We start from the raw sequence: 11,805 nt of genomic DNA, 5'->3' as shown, positions 1-11,805 counted from the left end.
GGGGAAACCCAATGTAATCCCAAGAGCCCTTAAAAGCCGAGGAGGGGGGACAGAGGGTGATGTGACAGCATGATTCATTGCTGTTGCCTTTGAAGACAGAACGTGGCCTCGAGCCAAGGAATGTGGCACCCTCTGAACCTCCCGGCTCTTCCCTAGGGCTGCCAGAAGGAACAGAACTGGGTCGACACCTTGATTTTGCCCCGGTAAGACCCACTCAGACTTCTGACCTCCAGAACTGGAAGATCACAGACTTGTGTTTTCAGCCACTAAAGTTGTGGTAATTTATTACAACAACAATAGAAAACGCCTACAAAGTTCTCCGGGGGAGGGTAAAATACCACTGGCTTCATTGATTCACATTCTCTTAACAAATACTGCAAACTTCCCACGGGCAAAGAATTGTGTTGGCAACAGGGTACACACACGTGAAATGAAATGTGTGCCCGGTGCCCTTGAACGTGTAGCAGACAAAAAGGGCAGATCCTGGAGAGAGAGCGGTGAGGGCGGGACCCGCAATGGGACAAAGAATTAGGGATTTTCAGTCCTCTTTGGCCAAGAACCCTGCAAGACCTGCTCGACTCTTCCATCCACAAACTGCCATCTTTTGCGGCCCAGACTTGGGCGAGGGCTTTGTTCCTCGCTTCTCCGCTCTCTCGGTGAAAGGGAAGGTACTTCTCTCACGGGCGTGTTGGGTCAGGCTTCCAACCCTTTCCTCCGGTTATAAATGTGCAGAGCATTCGCGAGCCTCAGCCAAAGCTATAAACTTCAACCGGCCACAAGAGTGTGCACGTGAGGTGACTGCAATTTCTTCCTGCCAAACCAGAATTAGCCGGTATAGGAATGAACGAGCGTGGAGATTTGAAATTGCACCGATTGGAAGAAAGCCCGGGTTAGGTTCGGGCACCTCCAAACGTACCCTTTTTAAAGCCACACGGACTGAGGCCTGGAGCTCGGAGCTCCACGACACGCGCACCTGGCCTGGCAGCGAGCGGCGGAGGAGCCCGGGCGCCCGGCGCCGAGCGCACGGAGCCGGCCGGAGAGCCGAGCCGCAGCCCCCCGGCATCTCCATCCAGGATGCTGGGCGACATTGCAACAAATCTGTACGCCCAGCCGCTCAGGGGGCTCCGAGGAAAACTGCAAGTTCGGGGATCCGGGCCGGGAGCCGAGTGAGGCCGCAGCCCCGCGGGCTGCGGGCGGTGAGTGTCCCGAGGCCGCGCCGCACCGGGGGCACCCTGGACTGCGGGGGACCGCTGCACCCCGGGGACCTCGGCGAGGCGCGGCGCAGGCCCGGGGCCGGGCCGGGAAGGCTGCCGGGGGGGGGGGGGGGGTCGCGGGCAGGGCTGCTCCGAGGCGCGGGGTCGCGAGCTGCGGGCGAGGCCACCGCGGGGGCCGGCGGGGGGCCGCGGACCCTGGCGGAGCGCGGGGACGCGCGCCCCGCTCCCCCCGGCGGCCAGGGCCCCGCGCGCGTCCGGCAGGGCGCACGGGGCCCCCTGCACTCCGGCCCGGCCCCGCTCCCGCCTCCTCGAGGCCACCGTGGGACTCGAACCGGGCAGTGGCGGAGCGGAGAGGGGGACCGGGGGCTGCGGCCGGGGGACGTTCGGGGTCGCCTCCCCGCGCGGGCGGCCGGGACTGCGCTCGGCCCGCTTCCCCGCGGAGCTGGCGGGTTCCGAGCCCGCCGCTGGACGCGGCTGCGCGGGATGGGGGTCTCGGGGCGCGGGGGGCGCGGGGCGAACGAGGAGCCCCCGAGCGGGGCGCTCAGGTGCTAGTCCCCCTCCGTGGGGAGGAAAGGGGGCTGGGGGAGACGGGGCGAGGGGCCCGGCGGGTCATCACCGGGCCAAACGCCACCGAGGCCATTGGCGATGTTGAAGGAGCTGAACCCTGCTTACCAATTAACCCTTTTTCTTTCCGCGGAAAAGTTGATTCGGGTTAATTAGCAAGGGTGAGCGAGGATTATTGCCAAGGATTAGAGAGATTCCTTTTCGCCTTGTCTGACGTGTGTGTGTGTGTGTGTGTGTGTGTGTGTGTGTGTGTGGCAGAGAGAGACAGAGACAGATGGTGGGGTGGATAAAACAGGTTTTGGAAACCCGCAGTCCTGGCTCCACTACCTGCTAGTTTTGATCTCTAAGCTTCATCCTCTCCCCCGCCCCCGCCATCGACAAATAGGCTCAGTTTCCTCATCTGTGAAATGGGGACATTGATGCCAACCGGACAGGATCGGTGTGGAGAAGCCACCCAGCACAGCCCCTGGCCCATAAAAGGCATTTATATGTTTAGTTCTCCCCAGGACAGCGCGAACTCACGCTGAAAGTTTCCATTTCTTCTGCGCCGCCCTCTCTGCACTCGCCCAGCTCCCCAACCGTCTCAGCCCCAAACCTCTTCAGCCTGTTGGGCTCAAGTGCGCCCCCGAAAGGCCTAAGAGTTACTGTGCACACCAGGTCTAGAGGGCGAAGAATCCCTAGAGCCCAATTGGCGGGGCACGCACCATCATGCTCTGTCCACCTTTCCGGAAGGTTGTAATTTCCGTTTTAACGGGGCGCTGTCCCCTTTGCTTGTCGCTTATACAGAACTCACTGCATGCTAACATCATCAAAGAAGCCAAATTAAAAGCGAAAGACTTGCTTGTAAAACTTACTCCCGTAACAGAGTTGTAGAAACTTGAATTGTTTTAATCTCTGATACAGTCCAGCTGGCTGCAAATTGTTTTCACCTCCACCTGTGAACACGCATATATGTAGCTGGTCTCCATTTTCATAGCCTTCCCTACGTTTATGATTAATTCTTCACCATTTGTGAACTCACACTGGGGGCAAATGGAATGTTGACTATTGGTCCCATAATCTTCCCACTGCCTTCCTTTACCTTCTTGGGTTCAAGGCCCTCATGTTGTATGCTGACCTTCCAACAGGCCAGCCTAGAATGGGTTCCATCTTTCATGTTGATCCTTAGAGGAAGCCCCACACTCTATGCCTCCGTTTACCCCAGTGTGCCCCATGCATGTTGTTTTATGCATGTGTCAGGATGTGGACAAGGTGGGAGAGCTTGAAGGCCATGTGGTGTAGAAAAACGGGGAGCCTGGGAGACAGGGTGGTCCAGAACCTTCCCCAGTTCATTCTCTCTCTCTCTCTCTCACTGGCTGTAGACTAGGATTATAATACTCAAATGGTTATTTTGTATCTTATAATGATATAAACGCTTAAAGCAAACTTGGGGGTGGAGGGAAATAGAAATATGTTTTTCTGTTGTCTTTTGTTTTAGTTAACGTGGTCCGACAGTAGGTTAACTGTGATTAGTCAAAACAGGAATTACTAACCGAGAGATTAGGGTATGAAACTCAGATGACTCTGTTGCCTGGTAATACCTTTAGGGCCCTCCTGAGGACTGAATAGGACTTCGTTTTAGCCCCTCACCCCCCACCAGTGCTCTCCGTTTGACACTAACACCACATGCACCCTTACGCCTCTTGAATAAAACTTGGCAATTAAATGCTACTCAGTGTCATTTATTTATGAACAAATAAACTGGAAATGTTGAGAGCAGCTCAATGGCAAATGCATCTCTTAACCCCTAAAATTAATAATTCAGTAAGACTCTAAAGTTCTTACCGTTGCTTAGGAAAATGCTTACTGTTTCAAGTCATGGGGTGAAAAACTACAACTCTTGTTGTATCATTATTTCAAGCTTTTTCGTAGATGTAAACGGACTTTCGGGAAATGCCAGCTTGTTTTGTCTTCCTGGACAGGGCTGAGCACTATCCCCCAGATTGAAAACGAGGGTGTCAGTCCTCATCTAGGCCAGTCGCACCCCTTGTCGGGCCACCTGATTCTTCTCTTTCTGGCCCCCTGAGATCCTGCATACAGGTAGCGGGGACAGAGGGAAGACAGCCACCCGACACCCCTTCTGATACCTTTGTAGGTTTATCCGCTGGGCCTTCTGCCAGGGCGGCTCTCTTCTGGTCTCTGAGCTTTGGGAAGCAAGGACTGCCTCATCACTTACCATCCTCTCGCTGCAGGGAGGGGAGGGTAGTGGCAGACTAGACTCCCCAGGGGAAGTGGCTCCTGAATCATCCGCTTCTCTTTTACAGTCAGCCACTAATCTAAAGCGGATCCCAGATAATGTCTATCATGGTTAGAAGATAGAGAGAGGGACTTTTATTTTGTTACCATAAAGTTAATATGTGTTTATTGTGATTTTTTTTTTTTAACCAACGAGATAAACTAAAAGGAGGAAAATTACTTTAAGACCATCAGCCAAAGAACAACCTCCCTCCACATTTTTCTCTCACCATATCAAGGTTTGGCTCTTATAATTTAGTTGAATCTTGGAGGAACAGTAGAGGAACAGGAGGTTCGAAGGAGAGAAGTGGGTCTCCAAAAGTCAGATGAAGAGAAGGTCGTGTCGTGAAGGCGGAGAGACTGTGCCAAGGTCAGGGAGGTGCTTTCTCAGGGCTGGAGCGCACAGGTCAAAGGTGGGGAGAGGGGAGCAGGGACCAGGGGACCGGGTGGCAGAAATCACATAGCAAGATAGCATTTTATCCCTCCCAGCTGTCTGCAAAACGGGGAGAAGAAAAAGGACCCAGGCAGAGGGGAATAATGTGGGCAGGAAGTGTTGTGGTTGAGAATTGGATGGGTGTTTAAGACCTGGGATCACTTAAAAGATAAAAATAATAATGAGAACGGGATGTGAGGGAAAAGGAAAGTCAAGATGAGCCCCAGGACAGATCCATTAAGGTGTTCTTCCACTGGCATCCTTGGTTTCCCAACACCCACTTCTTCCCAAAAAATTCTTGGCCAGAACCAAAGCCCCAGTCTGGCGAGCAGCCAGCTTTTCCTATAAAGGTCCAGAGAGTAAGTATTTTAACTTTCATGGACCATAGAGCCTTTAAAAAAGGTAAAAACAGCTCTTAGCTCTGGGGTGTAGAGAAGGAGACTGTGGGCAGTATGTGGTCCACCACAACCTACTTCTCCGTCCCCGCCACCCTGTCCACACCAGGACACTGCTGAGAGAGCCCCACAATTGAAGGGATTCCTTGTGTATTTAGGATTATCGTTCGTTCCTCCTTCGTCCGTTACAGCAGAACAGTTAGTAATATCCATGTGGTGTGGTTCATAATGATCATTATTTCCTTATTTTTTCTTCTGTTTTAAAACAATTCATTGAGGGGCACGTGGCTGACTCAGTAGGTAGAGCAAAGAGCGACTCTTTTTATCTTGGGTCGTTGGGTGTAGAGATTACCTAAATAAATAAATCTTTAAAAAAATAATAAAATAGGGGCGCCTGGGTGGCTCAGTCGGTGAAGCGTCCGACTTCGGCTCAGGTCATGATCTTGCGGTTTGTGAGTTCAAGCCCCGTGTCGGGCTCTGTGCTCACAGCTCGGAGCCTGGAGCCTGCTTCCGATTCTGTGTCTCCCTCTCTCTCTGCCCCTCTCCTGTTCACGTTCTGTCTCTTAATAATAAATAAACGTTAAAATTTTTTTTAAAATAGTAAATAAAATAATAAAATAATTAGTTGAAAATGAATCGATGTCTGTTTTTTAATATTTTAATTAATTAATTAATTAATTAATTATTTAATTTACATCCAAGGTAGCATATAGTGCAACAATGATTTCAGGAGTAGATTCCTTAGTACCCCTGACCCATTTGGCCCATCCCCCCTCCCGCAACCCCTCCAGCAACCCTGTTTGTTCTCTTACGTTTTGTCCCCCTCCGTTTTTCTATTTTTACTTCTCTTCCCTTATGTTCATCTGTTTTGTATCTTAAAGTCCTCATATGAGTGAAGTCATAGGATATTTGTCTTTCTCTGACTAATTTCGCTTAGCATAATACCCTCCGGTTCCATCCACATAGTTGTGAATGGCAAGATTTCATTCTTTTTGATTGCCAAGTAATACTCCATTGTATCTATATACCACATCTTCTTTATCCATTCATCCATCGATGGACACTTGGGCTCTTTCCATGCGGTTTGGCTGTTGTCGATAGTGCTGCTATAAACATTGGGATGCATGTGTCCCTTCAAAACAGCACACTTGTATCCCTTGGATAAATGCCTGGTAGTGCAATTGCTGGGTCGTAGGGTAGTTCTAGTTTTATTTTTTTGAGGAACCCCCATCCTGCTTTCCGGAGTGGCTGCACCAGCTTGAATTCCCACCAGCAGTACAAAAGAGATCCTCTTTCTCTGCATCCTTGCCAACATCCGTCGTTGTCTGAATTGTTCATGTTAGCCATTCTGACAGGTGTGAGGTGGTATCTCATTGTGGTTTTGATTTGTATGTCCCTGATGTTGAGCATTTTTTCATGTGTCGGTTGGCCATCTGGATGTCTTCTTTGGAGAAGTGTCTATTCATATATTTTGCCCATTCACTGGATTATTTGTTTTTTGGGTGTTGAGTTTGATAAGTTCTTTATAGATTTTGGATACTAACCCTTTATCTGATATGTCATTTGCAAATATCTTCTCCCATTCCTTTGGTTGCCTTTTAGTTTTGCTGATTGTTTCCTTCGCTGTGCAGAAGATTTTTATTTTGATGAGGTCTCAGGAGTTCATTTTTGCTTTTGTTTCCCTTGCCTCCGGAGACGTGTTGAGTAAGAAGTTGCTGTGGCCAAGATCAAAGAGGTTTTTGCCTGCTTTCTTCTCGAGCATTTTGACAGCTTCCTGTCTTACATTGAGGTCTTTCATCCATTTTGAGTTTATTTTTGTGTCTGGTGTAAGAAAGTGGTCCAGGTTCATTTTTCTTCATGCTGCTGTCCAGTTTTCCCAGCACCACTTGCTGAAGAGACTGTCTTTATTCCACTGGATATTCTTTCCTGCTTTGTCAAAGATTAGTTGTGGACCCATACATTTGTGGGTCCGTTTCTGGGTTCTCTATTCTGTTCCATTGATCTGAGTGTCTGCTTTTGTGCCAGTACCATACTGTCTTGATGATTACAGCTTTGTAATATATCTTGAAGTCCGGAATTGTGATGCCTCCAGTTTTGGTTTTCTTTTTCAAGATTGCTTTGGCTATTCGGGGTCTTTTCTGGTTCCATACAAATTTTAGGATTGTTTGTTCTAGCTCTGTGAAGAATGCTGGTGTTTTTTTGATAGGGATTGCATTGAATATATAGATTGCTTTGGGTAGTATCGACATTTTAACAATATTTGTTCTTCTGATCCAGGAGCATGGTCTTCTTCAATTTCTTTCATAAGCTGTCTATAGGTTTCAGTGTGTAGATTCTTCAACTCTTTGGTTAGGTTTATTCCTAGGTATTTTATGGGTTTTGGTGCAATTGTAAATGGGATAGATTCCTTGAATCTCTTTCTGTCGCTTTATTATTGGTGTATAGGAATGCAACCGATTTCTGTGCATTGCTTTTATATCCTGCGACTTTGCTGAATTCCTGGATCAGTTCTAGCAGTTTTTTGGCGGAATCTTTTGGGTTTTCCATATAGAGTATCATGTCATCTGTGAAGAGCGGAAGTTTTACTTCCTCCTGGCCCATTTTGATGCCTTTTATTCCTTTGTGTGGTCTGATCGCTGAGGCTAAGACTTCCAATACCATGTTGAATAACAGTGATGAGAGTGGACATCCCTGTTGTGTTCCCGACCTTAGAGGGAAAGCTGTCCGTTTTTCCCCATTGAGGATGATATTAGCGTTTGGTCGTTTATATATGGCTTTTATGATCTCGAGGTATGCTCCTTCTATGCCTGCTTTCTTGAGGGTTTTTATCAAGAAAGGATGCTGGTTTTGGTCAAATGTTTTCTCTGCATTTGAGAGGATCATGTGGTTCTTGTCCTTTCTTTTATTGATGTGATGAATCACATTGATTGTTATGCAGATATTGAACCAGCCTTGCATCCCAGGTATAAATCCCACTTGGTTGTGGTGAATAATATTTTTAATGTATTGTTGGATCTGGTTGGCTAGTAACTAGTTGAGGATTTTTGCATCCATGTTCATCAGGGAAATTGGTCTGTAGTTCTCCTTTTTAGTGGGGTCTTTGTCTGGTTTTGGAATCAAGGTAATGCTGGCTTCATAGAATGAGTTTGGAAGTTTTCCTTCCATTTCTGTTTTTTTGGAACAGCATCAAAAGAATAGGTGTTAACTCTTCTTTAAATGTTCCAGGGGTAGGGCGCCTGGGTGGCTCAGTCGGTTGAGCGTCCGACTTGGGCTCAGGTCATGATCTCACAGTTTGTGAGTTCGAGCCCCACGTCAGGCTCTGTGCTGACAGCTCAGAGCCTGGAGCCTGCTTCAGATTCTGTGTCTCCCCCTCTCTCTGTCCCTCCCCTGCTCATGCTCTGCCTCTGTCCCTCAGTAATAAATAAACATTGAAAAATTTAAAAAATAAAAAAATAAATGTTCCAGGGGTAGAATTCCCCTGGAAGGCTATCCAGCCCTAGACTCTTGTTTTGGAGGAGATTTTTGATTACTAATTCTATTTCTTTGCTGGGAATCAATGTCTATTTTAAAGACATTATTTAAATTGAGTAAGACATTTCATGTATTGGCTGCAAATTTCACTTTCCAAAGCGAAGGTTTTCATCTTGCACTCATGCATTTGCTATTTTACATTTGAAACAACATAAAATCTCCCAAGTAGGCATATAGAGTGACAGAAGTGAAGAACTCAAGTTCCGGTTCCTCATCTCTACGATAACCGTGCTGTCAGTTCATCTCAACCGTCCTGCTGAAGGTGGTGACATGTGGCATCACAGCAGCTGCAGACCTTCTCTGTGCCACAGAGAGATCCAACAATTCTGAACTCATAGGAACTTACTCTCAAAGCAGATGTGCGTAACTGGGGCCACCTGCGTGTCAGGGCCAACCGTATAACCAGGGATCCTCTGAAATAGCTCCCTTGGATGATACAGTGCCTACGAAAGGATAAGTAACAGCACCATGCTGATTTGAAGCTTACAGACAGAAAATTCAAATGTAATTGTTTGAAACTTTGACCAGCAAAAGATCTTTGAGGAGAGGAGTATTTTATCAGTGATGTCGTCTGGATTTGCAGGCATATAGTGATCATAAAAAGCAGACCAACTTTTAGTGGTTTGTTGTTTTAAAGTTCTCCCCTCATGACCCTCAGTGATGCTCTAATTGCCAGCTTCCGGGGCGGTGCTTCCAGCGCTCTGTCCCTGGTGCTGCACTCCCGTGACTCTGCAGCGATGCCCTGAAGGGCTCAGCTCCACCTTCCAGACTCCCTGACAGTCATTGCCACTTGTTGTAGGCAACCTGTCTCTTCCATTTTCCTGAACATTGATGCGCCCTCATAACCACCATCCTCTTCATTGTCAGCCGGTGACCTAACTTCCTACTTCACCCAAGAATTAGACCATCAGGTGTTACTTCTCATACCACTACTGGGCATGTCATCTGCATATACCCTCTGCTTCTTCTGGTCTCAGGGGACAGACTGCTCCTCCTGGTCAAGACCAATTCTCCTGTCCCACCACCTCCACGATTACTGTCTTTGTCCTTCTTTTACTCTTTATCCTCAGTTCTCATACATGCCCTCAATGATCATCCTAAAAAATAAAGATGAAACCAGAGTCCTCACCAGACCTGGCATCACAGCCCCCCTCCAGTTCCATCCAACCCCCAGGTCTCTCCTCCAAACATCTTGAGATGTATCTATGCAGAGCATGAGTCATCATGTCCGTTTCCTGTACAAACTCAGCGCTCAGCTTTCTAGTTTCCCAGGGAATGCTGGAATAAGGGTAGGCAGAATGGGTAAAAACATGTGTCTTGTGTATAAGACCTGGGTATCACTGTTATTAGAAAGCTATATCTCCCATTGTAGAAATAATAAATTGGCCTTCTAGTTTACCAGTCTCTCCTCAGTTGGGTTCACATGAGTTGGTCTTCTGAGGCTAATCCACTCTGGCTGTACCAAACAAATGGAACACTTAGACACACAAAATGAGAACCAGATGCTTTGCCAAGGGCCCTACCAAGGCAAAACTACCCCGAAAGCCTGTTTAAGGCCAGATGTCTTCCTTCTGTGACATCTTTGTTGTCATTTGTCAGTCCCCATCTCAATAGTGGACACAAGGCATGGGCTTTAAGGTCAGGAATAGCTGAGTTTGATTCCTAGGTTCCTGTGTAGCCAGACTTACTGGCCATGAGAACTTGGGAAAGGCATTTCACTTCTCTGAGTCTATTTCCATTTCTTTAAAAAGTGGATAATAACACTGATATAAAGATGCAACAGGTTTCACAAAAGTGCTTGGCAGTAAAAAAGTAAGGAGTGCTCCCAAGTCTGCACAATGACAAATCGAATCTGAAGGTCTGATAGGATGAGGCCACTTTGGTTACAAAAGGGGAGGTAGAGCTGTCCAAGGAAGATAAAGATACTTTTGCTTTGATGTACAAGGAAATTATTTGTCATGTGTATTTCAGAAAATCTTGGAAAATGTATACAAGTCATGAAGATATTGGGTATGATTTTGAAGACGACCCCAAAGATAAGAAGACACTTAAGCCCCACCCAAACATTGACAGTGGGTGGGCTTGGATGGTGGTTCTTTCCTCCTTCTTCGTGCACATCCTCATCATGGGCTCCCAGATGGCCCTGGGAGTCCTCAACGTGGAGTGGCTTGAAGAATTCCACCAGAGCCGCGGCCTGACTGCGTGGGTCAGCTCCCTCAGCATGGGCATCACCTTGATTGTGGGTACGTTCGTGTGTGAACTCTTATAAAACTGAATAATTATAAATTGACAGTTTTCCACTGTAAATATGTTTTTATGCTGTTGAAACATTAGATACTAGATGTTAATGATGGCACTATTTTTTTTTTATGGTGGCAAAATATATATAACATCAAATTTACCGTTTTTAACCACCTTTAGGTAGGGGCACCTGGGTGGCTCAGTTGGTTAAGCGTCCAACTGTTGATCTCAGCTCAGGTCATGACCTCTCGGTTCGTGAGATTGAGCCCCACATCAGGCTCTGCGTGGATAGAGAGGAGCCTGCTTGGGATTCTCTAGCTCCCTCTCTCTCTGCCTCTCACCCCTCCTTTCAAAATAAATAAATAAACTTTTAAAAATGTTGTTTAGCCACTTTTAGGTATACGGTTCATTGCCATTGAGTACATTCATCAACACCATCCATCTCCAGAATCTTTTCATCATCCGAATCTGAAACTCTATACCCATGAACCAGTAACTCCCCAGTCCCACCACCACTCTGTTTTCTGTCTCTATGACATGTAAGTTGAATCATCAGTATTTGTCATTTTGTCTGATATTACTATTTGAATATTATAAAAAGTTGGAGTGTCTTAAAAACTGATCATTTAAAAAATTTTGCTTCATTCAGGGCGCCTAGATGGCTCAGTCAGTTAAGCGTCCAATTTAGGCTCAGGTCATGATCTCACAACTGGTGAGTTCGAGCCCCGCATCGGGCTCTGTGCCGACAACTCAGAGCCTGGATCCTGCTTCAGATTCTGTCTCTGTCTTTCTCTGCCCCTCCCCCACTCATGCACTGTCTCGCTCTCTAATACAAATAAACATTAAAAAATTTTGCCCCGAACTCTGTTTTCTTGACTGCTGTAATTCATGATACATCATTACAGATGTAATGATACTTAACTACTTTAATTCTTTAATACTTAACGAATATTTGTAAAAGAAAAAAAATGTAGAGAAAACACCATAAAAGTCAAGCAACAATCTTATTTCAGAGTTCCAATTATTTAATTTGAGATATCAATCCTATGCTGTTGAAAAATCTACTAAGCTCCTTTTAGAAAAGTTTCTGATCTAGCTAACAGGAAGGAATAATAATATATTTTCTTGTTAAACCTGAGCGCACACCAATCTG

General features: G+C 46.8%; 1 protein-coding gene across 1 annotated transcript in view; it reads left to right on the top strand.

The window, feature by feature from the left end:
- The first annotated feature begins 624 nt into the window (after positions 1 to 624).
- The window catches only part of SLC16A14 (solute carrier family 16 member 14), a 33,619-nt gene continuing 22,438 nt past the window's right edge, over positions 625 to 11,805 (top strand). Inside the window, exons 1-2 of the mRNA XM_025912619.2 lie at positions 625 to 1,196; positions 10,383 to 10,654. Coding sequence (XP_025768404.1) covers positions 10,396 to 10,654 — 259 coding nt within the window. The 5' untranslated portion in view covers positions 625 to 1,196; positions 10,383 to 10,395. The remainder of the gene's footprint in view (positions 1,197 to 10,382; positions 10,655 to 11,805) is intronic.

Source organism: Puma concolor, chromosome C1 (genome assembly GCF_028749965.1).
Source record: "Puma concolor isolate L17-30 chromosome C1, mPumCon1.1.hap2, whole genome shotgun sequence".
Lineage (NCBI taxonomy): Eukaryota > Metazoa > Chordata > Mammalia > Carnivora > Felidae > Puma > Puma concolor.
This window is presented reverse-complemented; position numbering and strand designations above follow the sequence as displayed.